This window comes from Pleurodeles waltl, chromosome 3_1 (assembly GCF_031143425.1).
Source record: "Pleurodeles waltl isolate 20211129_DDA chromosome 3_1, aPleWal1.hap1.20221129, whole genome shotgun sequence".
Classification (NCBI taxonomy): domain Eukaryota; kingdom Metazoa; phylum Chordata; class Amphibia; order Caudata; family Salamandridae; genus Pleurodeles; species Pleurodeles waltl.
The window spans coordinates 638,135,826-638,160,522 of NC_090440.1; the positions used below are offsets into that span (position 1 = coordinate 638,135,826).

The following is a 24,697-nucleotide window of genomic DNA, read 5'->3' on the forward strand; positions in this document are numbered from 1 at the left end:
TGAGGGGCCAGGCTGATCGTCAGTGTCCAGGGTTCTATCCCCAGTGTCCTGTGAGGTGCCTCTGTCTCCCTGTGGGGCACTGCCACTCCTTGTCCTGTCCGTCAGAGTGGCATGGGTGGTGGTTTCTGTTGGGAGAAATGGACATGTCTGTTTCCTTAGCATGGTTGGATGGGGTGCACAGGCCTGGGTGGGTTTGTGCAGGTTACACACTTTGGGGCCATGCAGGATGCTTTGGTGGGGTTAGCAATGCTTTTAGCTTAGGATGTGAAGGTGCATTGTAGGTGTTGTGCGCCATTGTGTTTCCTTGCAGGGGTGGGTGGCTGTGCACAGGGATGTGGGCCTGTTAGTGGGTTTGTGGGCATGCAGGGGGACTGGATTAAGTGCTTGTGGGCTGGGTGGGATAGTGGTCCTGGTGGGTGTTGGATGGGTGGGGTGGTGCATGCAGTACAGGTGTAATGGATATGGGGTAATTGTAGATGATTTACCAGAGTCCATTCCTCCAGTGAGTCCAGTGAGTCCCTCAGGGTGCAGGACGGCCACTCCCAGTCAGTGTAGTCAGGTGGTGTTGGTGGAGGTCCTCCCCCAGTCTTCTCGACTGCAATGTGGTGCCTGGATGCCATGGCCCTGACATTCCCCTGCAGGTTGTTCCATCTCTTGCGGATGTCATCCCTGGTGCATGGATGGTGTCCCACTGCATTGACCTGGTTGACTATTGTCTGCCATAGCTCCATCTTCCTGGTGATGGGTGTGTGCTGCACCTGTGCCCCGAATAGTTGTGGCTCGACCTTCATGATCTCGTCCACCATGGTCCTTAGCTCCCTTTTTGTGAAGTGTGGGTGTTTGGGGGGTGCCATGGTGAGTGTTGGGAATGATGTCTTGTGTGGATCTAGGTGAGGGTGCTCTTGTGTGGTTGGGTATAAGTATCGTGGATTGTGGCGTTCAGTGTCTGCTTCTGGTGTTTTCTCTCTTTCATTGCAAAGTATTGTGGGGTGTGTCTGTGTGTGTTTTATAGTGTTGTGGATGTGTGTCAGGTGTGTGGGTTTCTAACTTATCCAATGTGTGCACTTCTTACTGTTGGGTACACTTGCCGCCCCTGGCGGTCTGCACCGCCAATGGTCGTTCGACTTCCACTGACTGCCGCGATGATTTGTGCATCATTATTTGGAGGGCGGGGTGTTGGTGTGCTCGGCGGTGGCGAGGTGAGAGGTCCAGCATTTCCGCCAACAAGGTCCAGGCGGTGACTGGTGGCAGGGAGATTTTTGTCGGATTCTGATTTTTGCATCATTATGTGGTGGGTTTCTGTTCACCGCCAATGGCGGTCTTCTGTTCGCCGCGCCACTGTGGTCGATAGTGTTTATCGCCTGGTTCATAATGAGGGCCTTCATCTCTTCAAGAAGGACTCCTTGTGCAGAGAAATTCGACGCACAGCCTGCCAGAAACATTTCACAGCCTGCACCATGGTGAAAATTTCACCACACGGTGAACCGGAATAACGCAGCACGACTTCGCATCAAGAAGATCGATGCAGTGCCAACATAGTGAACAGAAAAATTTGATGCACGGCCCACTGGATCGACACACAGCCGAACCGGAACGATGCAGCCCGACTTCCAGAGAGGAATCGATGCAGCGCCTGCTGTGTGGTAGAAAAGTTGACGCAATGCCCACCGGATCGACGCAGCTCCTGTGACTTCATCGTACCAGGGCAGGAATTTTTTACACCATCCCCGGGGCGTCTGAAAACCCCGCAACCCGAAGAGGATCTACGACCGAGCACTGGACATCAACGCTCAGCGGTCCCTGCGTGAGAACTAAATGACGCATTGCCGTGTGTGGCCCGAGAAATTGACGCACACCCCTTTGTTTGAACGCATCTCCTCCTCTGCGGTTCTTTGTAGAGATTTTTCACGCGGACCAAGTACTTTGTGCTTGAAAGAGACTTTGTTTACTTTTAAAAAGACTAAAGGCACTTTATATCACTTTTCAGTGATATCTCAAGATATACTTATTGCATTTTAATCCTTTTGACCTGCATGTATCCAGATAAATATTATATATTTTTCTAAACACTGTGTGGTGTATTATTATGGTGCTATATGGTGTTATTGTATGATTTATTGCACAAATACTTTACACATTGCCTTCTAAGTTAAGCCTGACAGCTCAGTGCCAAGCTACCAGAGGGGGGGCACAGGATAATTTGGATTGTGTGTGACTTACCCTGACTAGAGTGAGAGTCCTTGCTTGGACGGGGGTAACCTGACTGCCAACCAAAGACCCCATTTCTAACATTGCTGATCGGCTGTGAGGATAGGACTTGTATTTGTGCAGTGACATACAGTAGCTAAGTATTTCACTACCTACCCACAGTTGAAGGTCAGCTTGATTTTGATCTCTATGCAATTTAGATTTGTTTCCTGACAATTTTTAACTAAAATCCTCACTCAACATGTCTTAGGTTAGGTCTCAAGCAGAAGATTTTGACCTGGCCATGTTGGAGACATATACTGACAAACAGCTGAAAGGGTTCTGCAGGAACATGGGAGTACCCACCCGAGGTGCCTCCAGAAAGAATGAATTTAAAATGGCGCTGAGGGCCTGGGCAGAACCCCATTCAGAGGAGGATGCTGAGGAGGAGGGTCAAGAGGTCTTTTTGCCATCAGTGGATGATGTTGCCACTGCAATTGTGTCCCAATTCAAACCAGGGAGTAGTGTCTCTGATCAAGGCCTGACCACAGAGGAAATGAGAGTGGAGAGAGAGTTTCAATTGCGGATGGGCAGGTTAAAAATTGAGGCTCAACAGGAGGAAAGGAGAGCAGAGAGAGAAGCCAAGCAAGCTGAGGCTGAAAGAGAAGCCAAACAGATTGAAGCTGAGAGAGCCTTGGCTGAGAAAAACACTTTTGTTGGCTCATTAACTGAGTCTCAAGAAGCTGGAGATCAAGGCAAGACAGCCTGAGTCCAGCAGTGATGGTGCCAGCATACATGCAGGATCTGTTGGGGAGAAAAAGGTTCGCATACCCAAGAATGTGGTGGCAAGTTTTGTGGTGGGAGATGACACTGACAAGTGGCTGGCTGCCTATGTAGTTGCACTAAGGGCCCATGGGACCTCTGAGGAGCACTGGGGAACGGTCTTGTGGTTGTATGTACCAGCAGTGGAGAGGGGCACACTTCTTACACTTGCTCCACAGGATAGGAATGTCTACACTCACATGAAAGACGCTTTACTGGCTAAGTTTGGACTGACCCCTGAAAAATACCGTCAGAGGTTTAGAGACAGCACCAAACTTTCCACAAAAACTTGGGTAGAATGTTATGATTTCTCCAATAAGGCACTGGATAGATGGGTGCAGGGCAGCAAGGTGGGTGATTACAAAGGGTTATATGACTTGATTCTGAGAGAGCATATGCTCAGTATTTCTTTTACAGAGTTGCACCAGCACTTAGTAGATAGTAAGCTGACTGATCCAAGGAAGCTTGCTGAGGAGGCAGACCTCTGGATTATCACCAGAGTGTCCAAGAAGGCATCTGGGGGGGACACCACAAAGGTGGTCAGGGTTCCCAAAGAAGAAAGAGGGGGGAGAAAAACTTAAAGATAAGGAGTTTTCTATAGGCCCCCAAAACAATTCCCAAGGGGGGGTGGTAACCATTCCTCTTCTAGATATGGGAAGAAGCAAGGGTTCTTTGACAGAAAGTTAGGGAAGTTTATCCCCAAATGCTTAGCGTGCTATCAGCATGGACACTCTAAGTGCGACTCCCAGTGTTCCAAAAGAGCACAGTCCACCACTGGACAGACACCTGGGTTGGCTAGTGTAGCGTTCGGGTGGGAGACAGTCCCAGTTAGCTTTGGGGGGCAGACAGAGGTATCCCTAGTGTCCCTGGGAGATAGACAGATTGTAACTAAAGCTCACATGCCTGCAAATACTTCAAAGTATAGGCAGGGGGTCACCATTGATGGGCAAAGGGTGGAGACTCTGCGTGACACAGGAGCCAGTATGACTACTGTCTAGAGACAGCTGGTGTGAGCAGGGCAGATAGTCCCTAATACATTCCACCAAGTCGTAGTCTCTGACAATCGTGAGAGTCTCCTACCAGTGGCTCTGATTCCCTTTGAGTGGGGGGGGGGCGTCTCTGGTCCTCTGAAAGTAGCTGTGAGTCCTGCCATGCCTGTAGATTGTCTGTTAGGCAATGATCTTGAGCACACTGCCTTGAAGGAGGTTGAGCTTAGATCCCACCTGAAGATGTTAGGTTTGCCTGAGTGGGTCTGCATGACCACAAGGTCCATGGCTGCCCAGGAAGGGAGTTAAGGGTGTCTGGAGCCTGGAACAATGGCCCAGACAGCTGCAAATAGGAAAGGCAAGAAGCACGGGAAAACCGCTTCAGAAGTTCCCACGGTGGTAGACGGGGCCCCTAAGGAGGAGGAGGCCCCTGAGCCAATTGGAGAGGACATAGCTGCCCTGGGCAACCTACCTGAACTTGCTGGCTGGAAAGTAGAGGGTGGGCCAACCAGGGCAGAGTTCTGCAAGGTGCAGAAAGAATGCCCTGCCCTTGACGGTCTGAGGCGACAGGCCGAAGCCCAAGCAGCGGGTGAAACCTCTGGCACTCACCACATTTACTGGGAGAATCATCTCCTTTACAGTAAGCCTAAGGTTCCAGGTCCTGGGGCAGCACATGTGCTGGTGGCCCCCCGGTGTTACGGGGCCTTCCTACTGGGTCTGGCTCATGACATTCCCCTGGCAGGACATCTGGGCCAAGACAAGACCTTTGAAAGGCATGTCACCCACTTCCATTGGCCTAGAATGAGGGTGGCCTCAGATAATTTCTGCAGAGCCTACCCCACCTGCCAGGCTAGTGAGAAGACAGGGAAAAAGCTTAAGGCTCCTCTGATCCCACTCCCCGTCGTTGGCACCCCCTTTGAAAGTGTGGGCATTGACACTGTTAGTCCCTTGGACTTGGGCAACAGGGTTATCCTGGTTTTGGTAGACTATGCAACCCGCTATCCAGAAGCAATCACTCTGAGAACAGTGACTGCACCGGTGGTGACCAGAGACCTGCTGGGAATATTTACACGTGTGAGATTCCCTAAGGAAGTTGTGTCTGATGGGGACACAAACCTCATGTCTGCATACATGAAGTCCATGTGGGATGAGTGTGGGGTGACCTACCGGTTTACCACCCCTTATCCTCCACAATCCAATGGTCTTGTTGGGAGATTCAACAAGACCCTTAAAACCATGATCAATGGCATGACTGAAGCCATGAGGCGTAAGTGGGACGCCCTCTTAGAGTGCCTGCTGTTTGCTTACAGGGAGGTACTCTAGAAAGGGGTGGGGTTCAGCCCCTTTGAACTTCTCTATGGCCACCCTGTCAGGGGACCATTAAGCATAGTTAAAGAGGGTTGGGAGAAAGCTCCCAAGACACCTCCCCAGGATGTGGTCAGCCACATGCTGGCCCTCCGCAACCAAACCCAATGCATCTGGAAGCAGGCCAAGAGTAACCTTGAGGACAGTCAAGAGGTGATGAAGGAGTGGTATGATCGGAAGGCCACTCTGGTTGAGTTCTCACCCTGAGACAAGGTTTGGGTGATGGAGCCAGTAGAGCCTAGGGCTCTGTAGGACCGCTGGTCTGGCCCTTTTGAGATTAAGGTGCAGAAGGGGGAGGCCACTTACCTAGTGGACCTCAAGACCCGTAGGCACCCCCTAAGGGTTCTCCATCACAACCGACTCAAACCTCATTTTGAGAGGTCTAAGGTCAGTATGCTCCTAGTCACAGATGAGGGCATGGAAGAGGAGAGTGAACTTCTCCCCGACCTCCTCTCTGCCAAAGAAGGTGATGGGTCAGTGGAGGGTGTCATTGGCTCTGACTCCTTAACTCTAGACCAGAGAGGAGACTGCTATGAGTTGTTGGAGCAGTTCTCTTCCCTTACTCCTGGACTTACCCATCTATGTGTCCATGACATTGACACATGAGACAGTCCCCCTGTGAAAAACAAAATTTACAGGTTGTCAGATAAGGTGAAAGCCAACATCATGGAGGAGGTCTCCATGATGTTGACCTTAGGGCTTATTGCGAAATCCAGTTGTCCCTGGGCCAGCCCTGTGGTGCTGGTTCCTAAGGCTGCTGCTCCCGGTGTGAAGCCAGAACTCCGATTCTGTGTGGACTACTGGGGTCTCAACTCAGTCACATAGACTGATGCTCACCCCATACCCCGAGCTGATGAGCTCGTTGACAGTCCTGAGTATGTTTGATCTTACATCAGGATACTGGCAGATCGCCCTGACTGAGGGGGCTAAAGAGAGATCTGCATTTTCCACACCTGATGGCCATTACCAGTTCCGGGTGATGGCGTTTGGGTTCAAATAGCCCGCGCTACCTTCCAACGGTTGGTTAACGGGGTCCTAGCTGGCAAGGATGCCTATTGTGCAGCCTACCTAGATGACATAGCTCTCTATAGTTCCAGCTACGAGGAATACCTGCTCCACCTCAAGGAGGTGCTTCAGGCCCTGCAATAGGCAGGCCTGACCATCAAGGCTAGTAAGTGCCAGATTGGGCAGGGTTCCTTGGAGTACTTGGGACACCTAGTAGATGGTGGCAAGGTGCAACCACTCCAGGCCAAGATTGAAACTATCAAGGCCTGGCAACCACCTAGAACACAGACCAAAGTGAGAGCCTTTTTAGACCTCACTGGATACTACCGCAGATTTGTCAAGGGCTATGGTACCATTGTGTCACCCTTGACAGAACTTACTTCCAAAAAGCAACCTGGGTTGGTGAATTGGACAGCGGCTTGTCAGAAAGCCTTAGATTCTCTGAAGGAAGCCAAGTGCACGGCCCCGTGCTCAAGGCCCCTGACTACTCCCAGGAATTTATTGTGCAGACGGACACTTCAGAGCATGGCATAGGGGAGGAGGGCTCAGACCAACCAGTAGCATTTATTAGCAGAAGACTATTACCATGGGAACAGAGGTGGAGTGCTATTGAGAGAGAAGCATTTCCTGTGGTCTGGGCACTGAAGAAGCTGAGACCATACCTGTTTGGGACTCACTTCCTGGTTCAGACAGACCACAGGCCCCTCAGATGGCTCATGCAGATGAGGGTTGAAAATCCTAAATTCTTGAGGTGGTCCATTTCCCTACAGGAGATGGACTTTACGGTGGAGCATCGCCCGGGATTGACCACGCCAATGCTGATGGACTCTTCAGATACTTCCGCCTTAGCGATGAGTTCTCCCAGGAGGTTTGGTAGCTCTCCCCACTTTCAGCTGTTGGGGACACATGTTAGACCTGACAGCCTTAGGTTGGTCACCCCTAACTTTTTGCCTCTCTCCCTCCACTTCTTAGATACTGTTTTTGCTGGTGTTAAGACTCTGCGCACTTTACCACTGCTAACCAGTGCTAAAATGCATATGCTCTCTCCCTTTAAACATGGTAACATTGGATCATACCCAATTGGACTGTTTAATTTACTTATAAGTCCCTAGTAGAGTGCACTATATGTGCCCAGGGCCTATAGATTAAATGCTACTGCTGGGCCTGCAGCACTGATTGTGCCACCCACTTAAGTAGCCCCTTAACCTTGTCTCAGGCCTGCCATTGCAAGGCCTGTGTGTGCAGTTTCACTGCCAATTCGACTTGGTACTTAAAAGTACTTGCCAAGCCTAAAAGTCCCCTTTTTCTACATATAAGACACCCCTAAGGTATGCCCTAGGTAACCCATAGGGCAGGTCGCTTTGTAGGCAAAAGGCCGGAAATGTACTTATGTAGTTTACATGTCCTGGTAGTGTAAAACTCCTAAATTCATTTTTACACTGCTGTGAGGCCTGTTCCCTTCATAGGCTAGCATTGTGTCTGCCCTCATACATCGTTTGAATGGTAGCTGCTGATCTGAAAGGAGTAGGAAGGTCATATTTAGTATGGCCTGAATGGTAGTATATAAAATCCTGCTGACTGGTGAAGTTGGTTTTAATATTACTATTTTAGAAATACCACTTTTAAAAACTGAGCATTTCTCTGCACTTAAATCTTTCTGTGCCTTACAATCCACATCTGGCTGGGTTTAGTTGACAGCTCCATGTACATTCACTCAGACACACCCCAAACACAGGATACTCAGCCTTACTTGCATACATCTACATTTTGAATGGGTCTTCCTGGGCTGGGAGGGTGGAGGGTCTGCTTTCACACAAAGGACTGCCACACCCCCTACTGGGTCCATGGCAGACAGGATTGAACTGAAAGGGGACCTGGTGCACTTCTAAGCCACTCTTTGAAGTCTCCCCCACTTCAAAGGCACATTTGGGTTTATAAACAGGGCATCTGCCCCTACCAACTCAGACACTTCCTGGAGAAGAAACTTTTAACCAGAACCTGCATCATGCCAAGAACTGCCTGGCTGTCAAAAGGACTCACCTGACTGCTTTCTGTGAAGGACTGCTGCCTTGCTGTTGCCTGCTGCCTTGCTGCTCTCTGGCTGTGGTGAAGAAGTGCTCTCCAAGGGCTTGGATAGAGCTTACCTCCTGTTCCTTGAAGTGTCAGGACCAAAAAGACTTCATCTCTTCAAGAAGGACTCATTGTGTGGTGAAATTCGAAGCACAGCCTGCCAGAAACAACGCACAGCCTGCACTGCGGTGAAAATTTCACTGCACGCCAAACCGGAATGATGCAGCCCAACTTCGCAACAAGAAGATCGACGCAGCACCAGTGTAGCGACCGTAAATTTGAAGCACGGCCCACTGGCTCGACTCACAGCCGAACTGGAATGACGCAGCCTGGCTTCCAGAGAGGAATAGACGCAGCACCTGCCGTGTGGTAGAAAATTCGAGGCAACACCCACTGGATCAATGCAGCTCCTGTGACTTCACCCTGCTAACGCAGGAAATCCACGTACTGTCCCCGGGGCATCTGAAAATCCCGCAACCCGAGGGGGATCCATGACCGAGCATCGGACATCGACGCACAGCCTCCCCTGCGTGAAAACAAAACAATGCATCGCCATGTACGGCCCGAGAAATCGACGCACACCCCTTTGTTTCCACGCATCTCCTCCTCTGCGGTTCTTTGCAGAGATTTTTAACGTGAACCAGGTACCTTGTGCTTGAAAGAGACTTTGTTTACTTTCAAAAAGACTTAAGACACTTTGGGGGTCATTCCGACCCCGGCGGAGCACCGCCAACAGGCTGGCGGTGCTCCTCAGGACATTCTGACCGCGGCGGTTCAGCCGCGGTCAGAACAGGAAAACCGGCGGTCTCCCGCCGGTTTTCCGCTGTCCTGCAGAATCCTCCATGGCGGCGCAGCTTGCTGCGCCGCCATGGGGATTCTGACACCCCATACCGCCATCCTGTTCCTGGCGGGTCACCCGCCAGGAACAGGATGGTGGTATGGGGTGTTGTGGGGCCCCCGTAAGAGGGCCCCACTTTGTATTTCAGTGTCTGCTTTGCAGACACTGAAATACGCGACGGGTGCCACTGCACCCGTCGCACATACCCACTCCGCCGGCTCCATTCGGAGCCGGCTTCCTCGTGGGGAGGGGTTTCCCGCTGGGCTGGCGGGCGGCCTTCTGGCGGTCACCCGCCAGCCCAGCGGGAAAGCCAGAATGGCCTCCGAGGTGTTTCGACCGCGGAGCGGCGATATGGCGGCTCCCTCCAGGCGGGCGGCGACCGCCGCCCGCGGGGGTCAGAATGACCCCCTTTATATCACTTTTCAGTGATATCTCAACATATACTTATTGCATTTTTATCGTTTTGACCCACATTCATCCAGATACATATTATATATTTTTCTAAGCATGGGGATTCTGACACCCCATACCGCCATCCTGTTCCTGGCGGGTCGCCCGCCAGGAACAGGATGGCGGTATGGGGTGTTGTGGGGCCCCTGGGGGCCCCTGCAGTGCCCATGCCAATGGCATGGGCACTGCAGGGGCCCCCGTGAGAGGGCCCCACTTTGTATTTCAGTGTCTGCTTTGCAGACACTGAAATACGCGACGGGTGCCACTGCACCCGTCGCACATACCCACTCCGCCGGCTCCATTCGGAGCCAGCTTCCTCGTGGGGAGGGGTTTCCCGCTGGGCTGGCGGGCGGCCTTCTGGCGGTCGCCCGCCAGCCCAGCGGGAAAGCCAGAATGGCCTCCGCGGTCTTTCGACAGCGGAGCGGCCATATGGCGGCTCCCTCCAGGCGGGCGGCGACCGCCGCCCGCGGGGGTCAGAATGACCCCCTTTATATCACTTTTCAGTGATATCTCAACATATACTTATTGCATTTTTATCGTTTTGACCCACATTCATCCAGATACATATTATATATTTTTCTAAGCACTGTGTGGTGTATTTTTGTGGTGCTATATAATGTTATTGTATGAGTTATTGCACAAATACTTTACAAATTGCCTTCTAAGTTAAGCCTGACTGCTCAGTGCCAAGCTATCAGAGGGTGTGCACAGGATAATTTGGATTGTGTGCGACTTACCCTGACTAGCTTGAGGGTCCTTGCTTGGACAGGGGGTAACCTGACTGCCAACCAAAAACCCCATTTCTAACAGTTGTGATACACAACAAAATGTAAATACCTGTAAAGGAACTGTACACATTCATTAAGTGCCATGGAAGCAAAGGTTTTAATGGGATCAAAACAAATCAAGACACTTTTCTTGGTGGTAAACAAATGAAACATTTTAACTAAAACCCCATTTCCACATATTATCATTTGTGTGTAATATACTTCCATCAGCAAATCTGTTTGTCTGTGCAATTGTAGTAGCCATTTCAATGTAAAATGTTCTGTCTGTAAATGGCAGTGTGCTACCACACAATGCTTTAGTTGTAAAAAAAGCTCACCCACCTCATGTCGATTAAAGCAAGGTGAGTCGCAAAAGTTTTATGATCTTAAAAGTGGATTGTGGTTCTAAAATAATTTGGACACATTGCATTAGAGGTTTACTCTGGAGATTTAAGAAATCATCTAGGGGTGTATGATGAACATGTGCTCTCATGCAGTGCACAGCTGAGAGCTTCATTTAAAACTATTGCACTGTCTGACGTGCATACATTTATATCAGACATTCTTTGAGTTAGTCAATGAGTTGCAAACACCATAGTTTAGAAACAGAGAGAGACAAACATTACTCCCTGTTCCTTGTTGTCTGCAACTCATGAAAGTTTGATACAAACATACGCGATTTAGAACGTACAGCCTCATAAAAACAAGCAAGCAACAGTGGCGTAACGAAACTGTCTGGGTTCCCCCTGCAAAAAAACATGGATGCCCTCCCCTCCTACCCCCTCGCTCATGAGCTCTCAGGCCAGGCTGCTGTGCTGAGGTGCCCCCCGGTTGCTCGCCCCCCCATGCACCGCAAGAGCTGTGGAGGCCTTTGTTAGTCACTGGCACACAAATATACCGTGAGCGAGAGCGCAGGTCCATGATTCACGCACTCGAGACTTACAGATCTTAAGGGGGACATTCAAAGGTACTTACAAGGAGTATTACTCCTTTATTACCTATTACTCCTTTATTACCTCTTTCCATAAATGAAATTCGCAAAGGCACAGGCAAAAGTGTACCTGTACTCTTATCCTAACCTTGATGTGGGTAGCTCTTCAAGTGTCCAAAGAACGGCATGCATGTATGGATTTGACTTAAGTATAAATGTGAGAGTGGCAACGAGGTGCGGTTAGAAAATGAGAAATGCCTACTACAGAGAGAACTAAAAGGAAAATCAAAGAGGTGCTCCTGGATGGTAATGCGCATACAAAAGCACACCAATACAACTATAATTCAAGAATGATACATCTTTATACAGACGAACATACAAAATCACACATTTAAAACCTAATAAAGATGTAAAAATACAAACATATCTTATGAATAACAACTCAACACAAAAGAGATGGTTCTAAACCAATATTTGCACTCATTTGTCTAGTGAGATATTTCATCGAACTTACCAGGCAAGTACTCTGTACCATTAATACTGCATCGGCAAGGAGTTGTACTTGATCCTGTAGATAGGCATACACAAAATAGTATTACACGTTTCTTCTAGTTTTACTAGTTTATTTTTATTTGTAACATTTACCAAGAAAATGGAGCGCAAAAAGCACAAAAGGACGAGAATGTCAGGGAATGTATAATGCAACAAAGGACTAGCGTTAGAGAATTTGGGGCCAGATGTAGCAAAGGGTTTTTCCCATTCTGTGTCAATTGGAAAATGTGTTCATACATGTGGCCCTTGGTGAGAAAAGCTAGAGAAGATTGTGCCTAAAACAAATACCTAGAGGAATCATAAAGACAAGAGTGTGTAAATGAGTTTTATGTAATGCTCAATAATTAAGTGGAATATTACATACAAAAGATAAAAACACTGCAGGAAAAGAAGGCGGTCAAATATTACATATTTAGATTAAGTAAATTGAAGAAAAAACAAACCAATTAATAATAAATCTCATGCATTTTTTACCTGCATTTCTTGTGGAATGTCAGCCTAGTTAACCGGATATGCAATATATTATTCAAAACAGGGAGGTAGCTTCCAGGGGGTGTTTGGGGTATTACACCCCCCTAACAAATCAGTTTTCTGATAAATAGATGGGTAAATGTGTATTCAGTCGAGTATTGTGAGATGTTAGTTGCATTTCAGTAGGAATTCTTACACACACACAGACAAAAATGCGCACACACACTCTCACTCTCGGTTTTGAAAGTCCTAAAAAATATTGGTTAATTTACAAAATACTGTGTTTTCTCTCAGTACTCCTACCAATTGGCATTCATCTCCCTTTCCATTGCCCCTCTTATGCACCCTGTTGTATAATATATTTAAACATTATGGGCCCGATTACAAGTTCAGTGGACCAGCCTCTTCCGACGGCGAGGTTGCCCCCTTACTGGTGACCTCCCTGCTGGTCCTCTGACTTTCCCACTGGGCTGACGGGTGGAAGCCTTGGTTTTTGCTCGACAGCCCAGTGGGAAAGTGGCAGAAGCACTGTCGCTGGTCACAATAGAGTTGGCAGCAATGCTGCCACCCACAGGGGGCACCAGCACTCTTGCAATGAGCACTGTCTGCACAGCAGACAGAGTGCATTACGAGGGTGATGGGCAGAGCATGGCATGGGCAGTGGAGGCCCCCCACTATGGCACCCTGCCACTGTTCTCCACCAGCCTTTTCATGGGAGTGGATCCGCCATTAAAAGGCTGGCAAAGAACCAGGTCGTAATCAGCAGGGCGGTGCTGACTTCATTCTGCCCTGGCTAATTGCGATCTGCACCACCGTCAGCCCGTTGGGAACATTGCTTCCAGCGGAGATGGCGTTCATTTAGCTCTCTGACTGCCAAACTGGCGGCGGACATGACTGCTACCTTGAGTCTGGCGGTCTGCTGACTGCCAGACTCGTAATGAGGCCGTATATGCCTGTCTGATTGTTGGAAAATCTAAAGCTCAAACTCCACCAACCTTACTGAACAAGATACTCCCCTGATTAAAAAGGCAGTAGTATTTTAATGAAAAGCGATGATCTACAGGTAAATGCCCACGTTAATACGTAAGTCCTGCAAACGTCTCGGGTGTAAAAGCACCCAGGCTAAACTCCTCTAGCAAAAGGCTACTCAGGTAAAAGCTCTACTGGCAACATAGCTGCACACCCTCAGCTGACATAATCCTGTGACTATTAAGTACTCAAGGTACACATAGATATTAACCCCTTAGCTGCTGAGGATTAAGTGTGTGATAATATTTTGTTTTCTGTTTCGGGCACTGGGCACTTACCCCTTCAAAACTTGTTTTTCACAAAAGGTATCCAGGACAGATATATGTCCTTTTTCCTCAACACATTAAGGATTCTAAAGGCACCCAGAGTTTGTGAATTGGTTGAATGGAACCGAGAAAATAGTCAAAATAGTTTTGGATTTTTTTTTTTTAATGGGAAAAAGGATGGGCAAGTAAACGTTTTTTTTTACGGAATAATGGAATCAACAAAAGGTATGCTGTGATAAGTTTACCATTGACCCAGCTTTCAGCGGGAAAGGAGTTGTAAAAACATGACAATGTTTGACTTGTCTAAGTGGTAGTTTAGTTTTCTAATTTTCTTGTTGCATCAAGCTACTTGCAGTTTGCCGAAACAGGTTTAAAAACCCATGGGTGATCTTAGAAACATATGCATTCCTGCCGACTATACAAAATGCCATGTTCAAAAAGGGGCCATTTCTGTAGATGGCTCACGATTTACACACATAAACAACCGTTTTCATCTATAAAATTTTGACCCAATGGCTGATTTACAAAAGTTATACACCGTTATGTCTGTTTGACCTTTCCTGTCGCAGGGAGATATAGAGTTTGTTTGTTAGTTTTAGAAAGTGAGTTTCTGATTGTCAGAGGTATGCACCCTGTCCAAGCAGGAACCATAGCCTAGTCAGGCTAAGTGAGATGCGCAGCTTAAATTAACCTGTGCTCACCCTCTGGTAGCCTGGCACAGAGCAGACAAACATGACTTAAAAGACAACATGCAAAGTATTTGTGCAACACTTCAAATAGTAACACAGTGAAAACACCACAAAAAGCTCCACGCCAGGTTAGGAAAATGTAGACTAATTGAATGGACAAATCAAGAGCAAAATGACAAGAATCCATTAAGTTGAAGTAGAGAAATACACTTTTCAAGAATAAACTTATTTGTAGTGCTTAAAACCATAAAGTGACAACTGGGGCTACCTGGTCGCACCAGACCGAGACAATAGAGCGTGGGATGGATACAGGGACCAGCCTTAGCCTGCTGAAAACAGTACCTTGGTTCAGAGTTGCATCAACTTCAAGAACAGGATGCAAGCAAGGGCGATGCGCTGGTGCCGATCCCGCAGATGTAGGTGATGCTTCAGCTCCAAGCGGAGCAAGGTCGGAGCTGCGTCAGGAATGGAGGCGAAGCACCACACAGTCAGAAACTCAGTGCAGCTGATCATCACAGCTGCAGCGATGCCTGGCATTGACGGTGATGCGGTATCCTTGATCCTTGCAGCAGAGATGCATTGGCGTTGATAGAGATGTCTCAGCTTCAATTGGTGCAATGGAATCGATACACAGGTTCTGGCAGTTGCAGCACCTTGTACCCACTTCTAAGGGCCCAGGACTGGATTGACACCACTTGGCAGGGCAGGACTTGCAGCAAGCAAAGTCCAGGTGCTATTGCAGGATTAAGAGATGTCTTTGATGTCCCTGAGATGTCAGAAGAACAGGAGGAGGAGGAGGAAAGGCAGCAAGCCCTTGGAGTCATGTTGGTTCTGGGTTGGAGAGATTCAGGTCCAGTCCTTCACACTAGCAGGCAAGAAGGGCAGGAGGCAGCAGGTCAGTACAGCAGCACAGAGGTCCAGCAGAGTCATGCCCTTTCAGCAGCACAGCAGTCCTTCTTCCTGGCAGAATACCCACAGGTCCCGAAGTGTACTGAGTTAGTGGGGTCTGAGGTCCAGTTCTTATAACCAATGGTGCCATTCAAGAGAGTGAGACTTCAAAGAGAGGCCTTGGAAGTGCACAGCGTCCCTCCCCTTCCTGCCCTGGCTCCAGACTCAGTACAGGAGGTTATGTAACCCTTTGTGTGGGATCAGGACACAGCCCAGTCAGGTGTGAGCATCAGCTCCCATCCTGACAAGAATGTCCCATTTGGCTGTGGATGGCTCACCAGTCACACCTACACTCCCTTTGTGTGTAACTGTGTGGGAATGCACAAGAGCCCAGATGTCACCCACCCAGGCACATATTCAGAGAGAAACAGAAGGCACCAGATGGTTAAAAAAGAAAATGCCAACTTTCTAAAAGTGCAATTTTCAGAATTACAATTTAAAATCCGACTTCACTAAAAGTTGTTAGTATAAATAGTGATTCCAGAGACACAAAACTTGGGGATCCCATCTCCTTCCAATTGGAAATTTGTTAGAAATGGGGTCTTTAGTTGACAGTCAGGTTACCCCCTGTTCAAGCAAGGACTCTCACTCTAGTCAGGGTAAAAGAGAATCACCCTCAGCTAACCCCTGCTTACCCCCTTGGTAGCTTGGCAGAGCAGTAGGCTTAACTTCAGAGTGCTAGGTGTAAAGTATTTGTACCCACACACAGTAACTTAATGAAAACACTACAAAATGACACTAGTTTAGAAAAATAGGCAATATTTATCTAAACAAAACAAGACCAAAACGACAAAAATCCAACATAGTTATGAATTTTTAAAGATTAAACTCAAAAATAGCGCTTAGAAACACAAAATGCTTCAAAGAGGTGTTAACACGGTGTTCCCAACAATCCGACACCAGCGGCGCCGGACACCGAGTCGCATAGACCCTCAGGTACAGTACCTTGGTGAACAAATGAAAACGAGCTGATAAGCGAAGTGGGGGATCGCAGTGTCTGTGTGAAAATTTGAATCTGCGCACTTTGAGCAGCGTCGGTCACGATGTGGTGCGGCGACTTCCACGGAGTTGCGTACTTCGGCGGGGCTGCAGCGATGTCGGGCCTGCAAAGGTCGTCGTGTTCCAGCGAAAGATCACCGTGTCGGGTGCAGGCGGCTTCACCGGATTCAGCAGCGGCGTCGGTCCGAAGTCGATTTCCTTGAATTTCCACCAGCTTTCCTTTCAAGGGCCCAGGGACTGGATAGGGCACCATTTGTCCAGAGACTCCAGGTGCTGGTAGAGAGAAGTCTTTGCTCTCCCTGAGACTTCAAACAACAGGAGGCAAGCTCTAAATCAAGCCCTTGGAGATTTCTTCACAAGATGGAAGGCACACAAAGTCCAGTCTTTGCCCTCTTACTCTGGCAGAAGCAGCAACTGCAGGATAGCTCCACAAAGCACAGTCACAGGCAGGACAGCTCTTCTTCCTCAGCTCCTCAGCTCTTCTCCAGGCAGAGGTTCCTCTTGTTTCCAGAAGTGTTCTAAAGTCTGTGGTATACCCAATTTCTCCTTTGAAGTAGGCCTACTTCAAAGTAATGTCTCTTTTGAATGTGAAATCCTGCCTTTCCCAGGCCAGGCCCCAGACTCTCACCAGGGGGTCGGAGACTGCATTGTGTGAGGACAGGCACAGCCCTTTCAGGTGTAAGTGACCACTCCTCCTCTCCCTCCTAGCACAGATGGCTCATCAGGAAATGCAGACTACACCCCAGCTCCCTTTGTGTCACTGTCTAGTGTGAGGTGCAACCAGCCCAACTGTCAAACTGACCCAGACAGGGAATCCACAAACAGGCAGAGTCACAGAAATGGTATAAGCAAGAAAATGCTCACTTTCTAAAAGTGGTATTTTCAAACACACAGGGGGTCATTCCGACCTCACGCGGCCCCCATTCTGACATTCCCGCTGGGCCGGCGGGCGCAAACCAAGTTCCCAACGGGAATGAGGCCGCAACACAGGAGCCGGCTCCGGAAGGAGCCAGCGGTGTTGCGGCCGTGCGACGGGTGCAGTTGCACCCGTCGCTCTTTTCACTGTCTGCTAGGCAGACAGTGAAAAGCTGGCCGGGGCCCTGTTAGGGGGCCCCAAGACACCCCTTACCGCCAGCCTCTTCCTTGTGGTGACAACCGCCAGAAACAGGCTGGCGGTAAGGGGGTCATAATCCCCAGGGCAGCGCTGCAAGCAGCGCTGCCCTGGCGGATTATAGCCGCCGGGGCAGAAATGCCAGAAAACCGCCGGCCCCGGCGGTCCGACGTCGGAATGGGGAAAAAAGCACCGCCAGCCTGTTGACGGTGCTTGCGGTCAGAATGGCCCTGGCGGTCTCGAACCGCCAGGGTCAGAATGACCCTCACAATCTTAAAATCAACTTTACTAAAAGATGTATTTTTTAATTATGAGCTCAGATACCCCAAACTCCACATGTCCATCTGCTCCCAAAGGGAATCTACACCTTAATCACATTCAAAGGTATCCCCCATGTTAACCTAGGAGAGGGACAGGCCTTGCAATAGTGCAAAAGGAATTTAGCAATATTTCACTGTCAGGACATATAAAACACATTACTATGGGGGTCATTCTGAACCCGGCGGGCGGCGGGCAGCGCCCGGCGGGCGGAGACCGCCAGAAGACCGCACCGCGGTCAAATGACCGCGGCGGTCATTCTGACTTTCCCGCTGGGCTGGCGGGCGACCGCCAAAAAGCCGCCCGCCGGCCCAGCGGGAAAGACCCAGCAACGATGAAGCCGACTCCGAATGGAGCCGGCGGAGTTGCTGGGGTGCGACGGGTGCAGTGGCACCCGTCGCGATTTTCAGTGTCTGCCAAGCAGACACTGAAAATCTTGCTGGGGCCCTGTTATGGGGCCCCTGCACTGCCCATGCCAGTGGCATGGGCAGTGCAGGGGCCCCCAGGGGCCCCACGACACCCGTTCCCGCCACCCTCTTCCTGGCAGTGTAAACCGCCAGGAACAGGCTGCGGGAAGGGGGTCGGAATCCCCATGGCGGCGCTGCTTGCAGCGCCGCCATGGAGGATTCCTTTGGCCAGGGGAAAACCGGCGGGAAACCGCCGGTTTCCCTTTTCTGACCACGGCTTTACCACCGAGGTCAGAATTGGCCAGGAAGCACCGCCAGCCTGTTGGCGGTGCTTCCGTGGTCGTTGGCCCTGGCGGTTAATGACCGCCAGGGTCAGAATGACCCCCTATATGTCCTACCTTAACCATACACTGCAGCCTGCCCTTGGGGCTACATAGGGCCTACCTTAGGGGTGTCTGACATGTAAGAAAAGGGAAGGTTTAGGCCTGGCAAGTGGGTACACTTGCCAAGTCGAATTTACAGTTAAAAACTGCAGACACTGTAGTGGCAGGTCTGAGGCATGATTACATGATTACAGAACTACTTATGTGGGTGGCACAACCAGTGCTGCAGGCCCACTAGTAGCATTTGATTTATAGGCCCTGGCACCTCTAGTACACCTTACTAGGAACTTGCTAGTAAATCAAATATACCAATCATGGATAAACCAATCAACCATACAATTTACACAGAGAGCATATGCACTTTTTAGAGTTAAAAAGCCAACAGCAACAGGTCAGAAAAAATAGGAGGCAGGAGGCAAAAAGATTGGGGATGACCCTGCATAAGCAAAAAAGTCCATCAAAATTACACTTATAAAAGGTAATAATAAGGCACTCCCAATGTCATGCTATGAGAGAGCTAGGCCTTGCAGTAATGAAAAACTAATGTAAGAGTTTGTCACTACTAAAACATGTAAAACATAAATAGTAAAATACACTGCACCCTGTCCTCGGGCTATCTAGGTTCTACCTTATAGCACAACTATGCTTTTAAACAAATGCATCATGAACAACAGCTGCTCACATTCTGTTGTTACTAAGCACTCTTATTTTTACAGCATATTGGGGGTTATTACAACTTTGGAGGAGGTGTTAATCCATCCCAAAAGTGATGGTAAAGTGACGGATATACCACCAGCCGTATTACGAGTTCCGTAGGATATAATGGACTCGTAATACGGCTGGTGGTATATCCGTCACTTTACCGTCACTTTTGGGACGGATTAACACCTCCTCCAAAGTTGTAATAACCCCCATTATGCTTAATTATACATATTATGCTTAGTTATGCAAAAAGACATAGGGGGTCATTACGACCTCGGCGGTCTTTTTGCAAGACCGCCAAGGGACCACCGTGCGGAAGACCGCCTGTGCAGGCGGTTTGCGGCTCGGCGTATTATGACTGTTGGCTGCCCCCGTCGTTATTTCGATGGAGAGCCGCCAACAGCCATACTTGCGGGCGGCGGGGAAGTGGAGGTTGCTCCACCTCCACCTCCACGCCAACAGAACACCGCCCAGCGAATCACGTCCAGCGGTGTTCTGTTGGCGGTGTGGTGTCGGCGGAGCTGCCCCCATGGCTCCTGTCCCCTCCCGGAGGATCGACGGAACAGGTAAGTCGATCGTCCGTTAGGGGAGGGGGGGTGTTGTGTGTTGTGTGCGTGGATGGGGGTGTGCGTGTGTGTGTGTAGAGATGGTGTGTGAGTGCGTGTATGCTTGCAGGCGTGTTGTTTGTATGGGAATGAGTGCGTGTATGGCTGTGGGTATGTCTGTATCGATGTGTGCGTGTATGTTTGAATGTGGGTGTGCGTGTCTGACTGTGTGTGTGGATGTAGGCATGTATGTCGGGGTGTGTGCGTGTGTGTGTTGGTGGTGCCTGCATGCTTGTCGGGTGTGTGTGAGTAATGTTATGTTGGGGGTCTCGTGGGGAGGGGGGCCCTGCCACCTTTGGGGGGTGGCAGGGGTGGTGGGGGGTGTAGGGGAGCGAGTCGGGTGGTATTAAACCCCTATCAGTGCCAGGGAAGGAATTCCCTGGCACTGATAGTGCTTACCGCCATGGATTTCATGGCGGTTCAAACCGCTGGAAATCCACGGCGGTAAGCCGGGTCAAAATACCGCCGGCGGTATACAGACGGCCGCCGGGCTGGAGACCGCAGGATCCACATAAGCCACACTTTGCCTGGTTCTCTAGGTTTCATAAATGCCCATAGTTTGTAGCTCTCTGGTTCCAGCTGACCCAGAACCTCAACAGTGCATCAGAGCGAGTCTCAGGTAATTTAGCTGTAGCCCTTTTCTGCTAGCCCATACTATGCCAAATACATTGCAAATTTATTCTGACATGCTATAAGGATGCTGTAGATCCCAGGGAAAGCAGAAAGGCTGTTAGGGCATTAGTTGTAGAATTGACGCCTGATGTCATGATGGGCCACCTCCCAGCCCATTATCTTTTTTTCTAAATAGAAGTGAAAAATTAATTAACAAAGTAGGTTGGAGGATTCTAAGATTCAAGTGACTCATATGCACACATATTCAATGTAAATAGGCTGATTTTCCAGGGTCAACAGATAAGAGTGCAAGGAGCAATGGACGGTTGTGTGAACTATCCAAAGAGTGGGTGTGCAGAGAAGATTTATTTCCAGGTTATATCTTTTTTTGTCTTGCTTGAGCTGATGGTGACCTGGCAGTAGCAACCGAAAATATGTTCTTCTGCCAGGTCATTTGGTTTATAGGTTTAGAAATATGCTCACCAAAGTGGTAAATTTCAGAGTACTATGGGCCTAATGTTGCCAGCGACCTGATGGGAAACATCACAAGCAGCAGCTGTTAGAAGAGTAAATATGCAGTGAGATAGTTCTGTGAGCAAGGCTGTACTTGTTTCATTATATGATAGTGGAATAGAAGGTTTGCTGATTAGAACATGTGATTTGAGGTGAAGATGATTTAGAAAAGGTTTTGATGTTGTCTATTTTTTCAATATTATTCAACAATCAACATGTTGAAAGGTGTTGCAAAGTCAGGGAGATGTATCAGACTCCTTTATCTTTTGGAATTTGCACAGCACTGACACTGGTCTTCAGAGCTCTGGTTTGAGTGCTGCAGGACAGTGTAAATCTGTATGTGAGGCCTGAAGAAAATTGCGATGGTCTGGATGTAGTTGCTGTTGTGATCTTCATGTTTGTTTTTCTTTACAGGGAGGTATTTGGACATTTTCAGGAAAATAGGAAATGTGTCATTAGGGACATGGCGATGTGATGTCCATGTGTGACAATAGCAGAAGAACATTTGATAAAAGAGGTGGATAGGATTATATTGTTATTTGATGAGGGTTTGGATTGGAGAATGTTGGTCATGTTACTAATGGTGATAGATTTGAAGGAGTGGCAAAGGGACATGCTGCATGAGGTTTTGTGTGGTTTCAAAAAACATAATGCTGTGGTGTAGATGTATTCTGTTGTTGTACAATGGTTTATGTTGTTTGACTTCAATGTATTTTTAATTTCAGTTTGTTCATGTGTACTGGTTCAAAGCTCGGATGTCTTGGATTTCAGCTTCTGCATCTGCTTTGCATAGGAGATGGTTAGTTTGTTTTATGTGAATGCAGTTGGAGGACTACCCAGTTTTTAAAGATTGCTAATGGTGAAAATGCCAAGCATATCTATCCATACAAGGTAGAATTGACATCCTACTCATTTACAAACTTGAAATCAATGTTGTTTACTGTACCTCTTTTATTGCAACACAATATTGCATTTTTATATGGTGACCGAATCATGTTGTTTGCTGATATTTTTCAAACTCATTCAATTTGGGAGAGTTGTTAGTGTATTATTAAGATCTGTACAAAGGTGATCCACTGTGACCTGCTCCTGCTGTTGGGCTGCCACAAAGGACAACACGGGGCCGGTAGCCTCTGAGAGCCTCACCTCTTGTTTTACTCTTGTTGGCTGCCTATTGGTTCTGACCCTTGCCCCTAAACCAGCGGACCCCTGACCTGTGGGGATCACTTAAATTGCAGAACTATGGGGCAAGAATGCTGATCAGAGAAGGCACCCCTTCATGACAAGTTCTGCGCACTCCCATGGTGAGGTGTCAACCTGGAATCATCCTATCTGCTAGCCCGTCCCGCTAGATTGTGTGTGCAGGACCCTGATCTACTGCTGGAATCCTCTGGAGGAGGGAGTCTGTGGCTCTCTCTTCCTGTTGTTCACCTGGCAGGTGTGAAGAGCTGGAGTGATCGAGGAGCCCCATACTCCACATGCCCCGCAAACCCTCTATTGCATCTCACCATCACGGTACAGTGACAGGGAAAACTAGAAACACCAGGACTTTGGCCTCTGAGACCTGCACCCCAACTTCGACCTCCACTGATCATTCTAAGGGCACTTTGCAACACCTGCAAACCACCCTTGACAAGCACTTACTCCAAACTGAGAGAGTTCTCTTTTTAATTTTGAACACTGAAACATCGCTAGAAGCCAAAATAGATGCCATATCTCTAGATGTGAATTTGACGAGCATGAACCACCGCAAACTATCGAACCAAGCTATGTTGAACACACTCTGACCTTCATGGGCCCCACCATGAGTGAACTGTAGACCAAACTGGACACCATCACAGACAATGTGGCCTGTCTGCATCATCGAGAAGAGGATGCTGAAGGGTGTGCATAGTGCAACAACATCCATTTCATAACACCCAATCACCAAGCACTTCCTCGAAGACTGGCTGATGTCCACCATGTTAGAAGACAAGGGGGGTTATTCTAACTTTGGAGGAGGTGTTAATCCGTCCCAAAAGTGACGGAAAAGTGACGGATTTACCACCAGCCGTATTACGAGTCCATTATATCCTATGGAACTCGTAATACGGCTGGTGGTATATCCGTCTCTTTACCGTCACTTTTGGGACGGATTAACACTCCTCCAAAGTTAGAATAACCCCCAAGGTCCCTAAGATGTTCTCCATGGAACATGCGCTCCGTATCCTGGGGTGTCTGCCTGCGCCGTGTCTGCCACGGGGTCCAGTCATTGCAAAATGTCTTAATTGTTGTGACCAGGACTTCCTACTACATTAATTCTGCATAAGGCGCCCCTGCTGCTATGAGAACACGGAAATGACAGCATTTTTAGATTTCACAACCCAGGTACAGCGTCTTAGGGGCTCCTACATGATAGTGAAGTGGCACCTGTGGGAGCTGCAGCTTTGCTATGCATTACTATCCCCCTGCGAAATTCAAAGTGATAGATGGCAAGCCTTTCCACATCTTTGCTACACCTCTCTACATCTGAGGATGTCTGGACATGGATCCACGCAAAGGGCCTCATGCAAACATCTGATAATGATGAGGTCAATGGGGGCTGGTTGATCCCATTACCTAATTGCAGGATACACAGAGCAGCGCAGGCAGGGCCCACCCATGACCAGTTGCCCCGGAACAAGCCCTAACTGTGGAGACGGGCTTCCTGCACAACATGAACCCTTTCACAGTATTATGCTTCAAGTCAGTCTTGGGCATGGGTGCATCCAAAGCCTCCACCTAGAACAGCACTCCTGACCCTCATATCACGCTGTGGATGGAAGGTGATCTACTGTGACCATCTTCCTGCTACTGGTACAATCATTCTCATGCCCGGGGGCACCATCTGGATTCAATCAGATACAAGGAACCCTGTTTGCATTGGTGAGTCAGATGCTCAGATTTCTGGAATGGGCCAGACAGTACAGAACAGGACCAGCAGCTGAATGACATCCCTCACGTGCCCCAATGAGGAATCGTTTGTTTTTCTTCCATGTTTGATTTTTTGTTATAGGTTGAGGAATTCTGGACAAAGATGCCCATGTCTACTGTTCTGACAGGAAAGTGCCACCTGGGCTCTTTATTGTTCAGGGTTTATTTGTTGTCTTGTGGACTCTCTTAGTAGGTCTATAGACCACACCAGTGCAATCAGAAGGCAATGCATGTGTCCAAGGATGGCCTCCTCTGTAGTAAGTTGCTGACAACTTCAGGTTTCAAAAATGGCCAAAGAACACCCTCCAGAGTGGAGGTACTACTCTACAACAGCAAGAAATCAGCAAACCAGTGAAGGTCACTTCACTGACCGGCCAATAACTCCCGAACCAGAAGGTTCAGCTGGACCAAACAACACTCCAATGACAGTGAGGACAAACCTTGCAAGTGTGCCAAGTGTGGTGGCACTGCGCCCTCCAGTGGTTAAATCATATGAATACCCTAGGTATTGGTCAGCTAAGATCGGACACTAAGAAAACCAGCCCACCTAGGGCTGAAAAAGGACCAGGAAGAAGCTCCACTTGAGGAACTTTAGGAACACCCTGCATCTTCCACCAGAGTTCCTCCATTGTCCTACAAACAACCCTTGAACCAACTTACCTCCTGCTCCAGAGGGCATTCTTGCGCATAGCTCCTGGCTCACAGATTCGCTCTGCACC

At 48.8% G+C, this 24,697-nt stretch overlaps 1 protein-coding gene across 1 annotated transcript in view; it reads right to left on the minus strand.

Moving 5' to 3' along the window:
• The window catches only part of LOC138283523 (mucin-2-like), a gene marked incomplete at its 5' end in the record, with an annotated part of 528,362 nt that overhangs the window by 419,614 nt on the left and 84,051 nt on the right, over positions 1-24,697 (minus strand). The window contains one exon of the mRNA XM_069221463.1: positions 11,936-11,989. Coding sequence (XP_069077564.1) covers positions 11,936-11,989 — 54 coding nt within the window. The remainder of the gene's footprint in view (positions 1-11,935; positions 11,990-24,697) is intronic.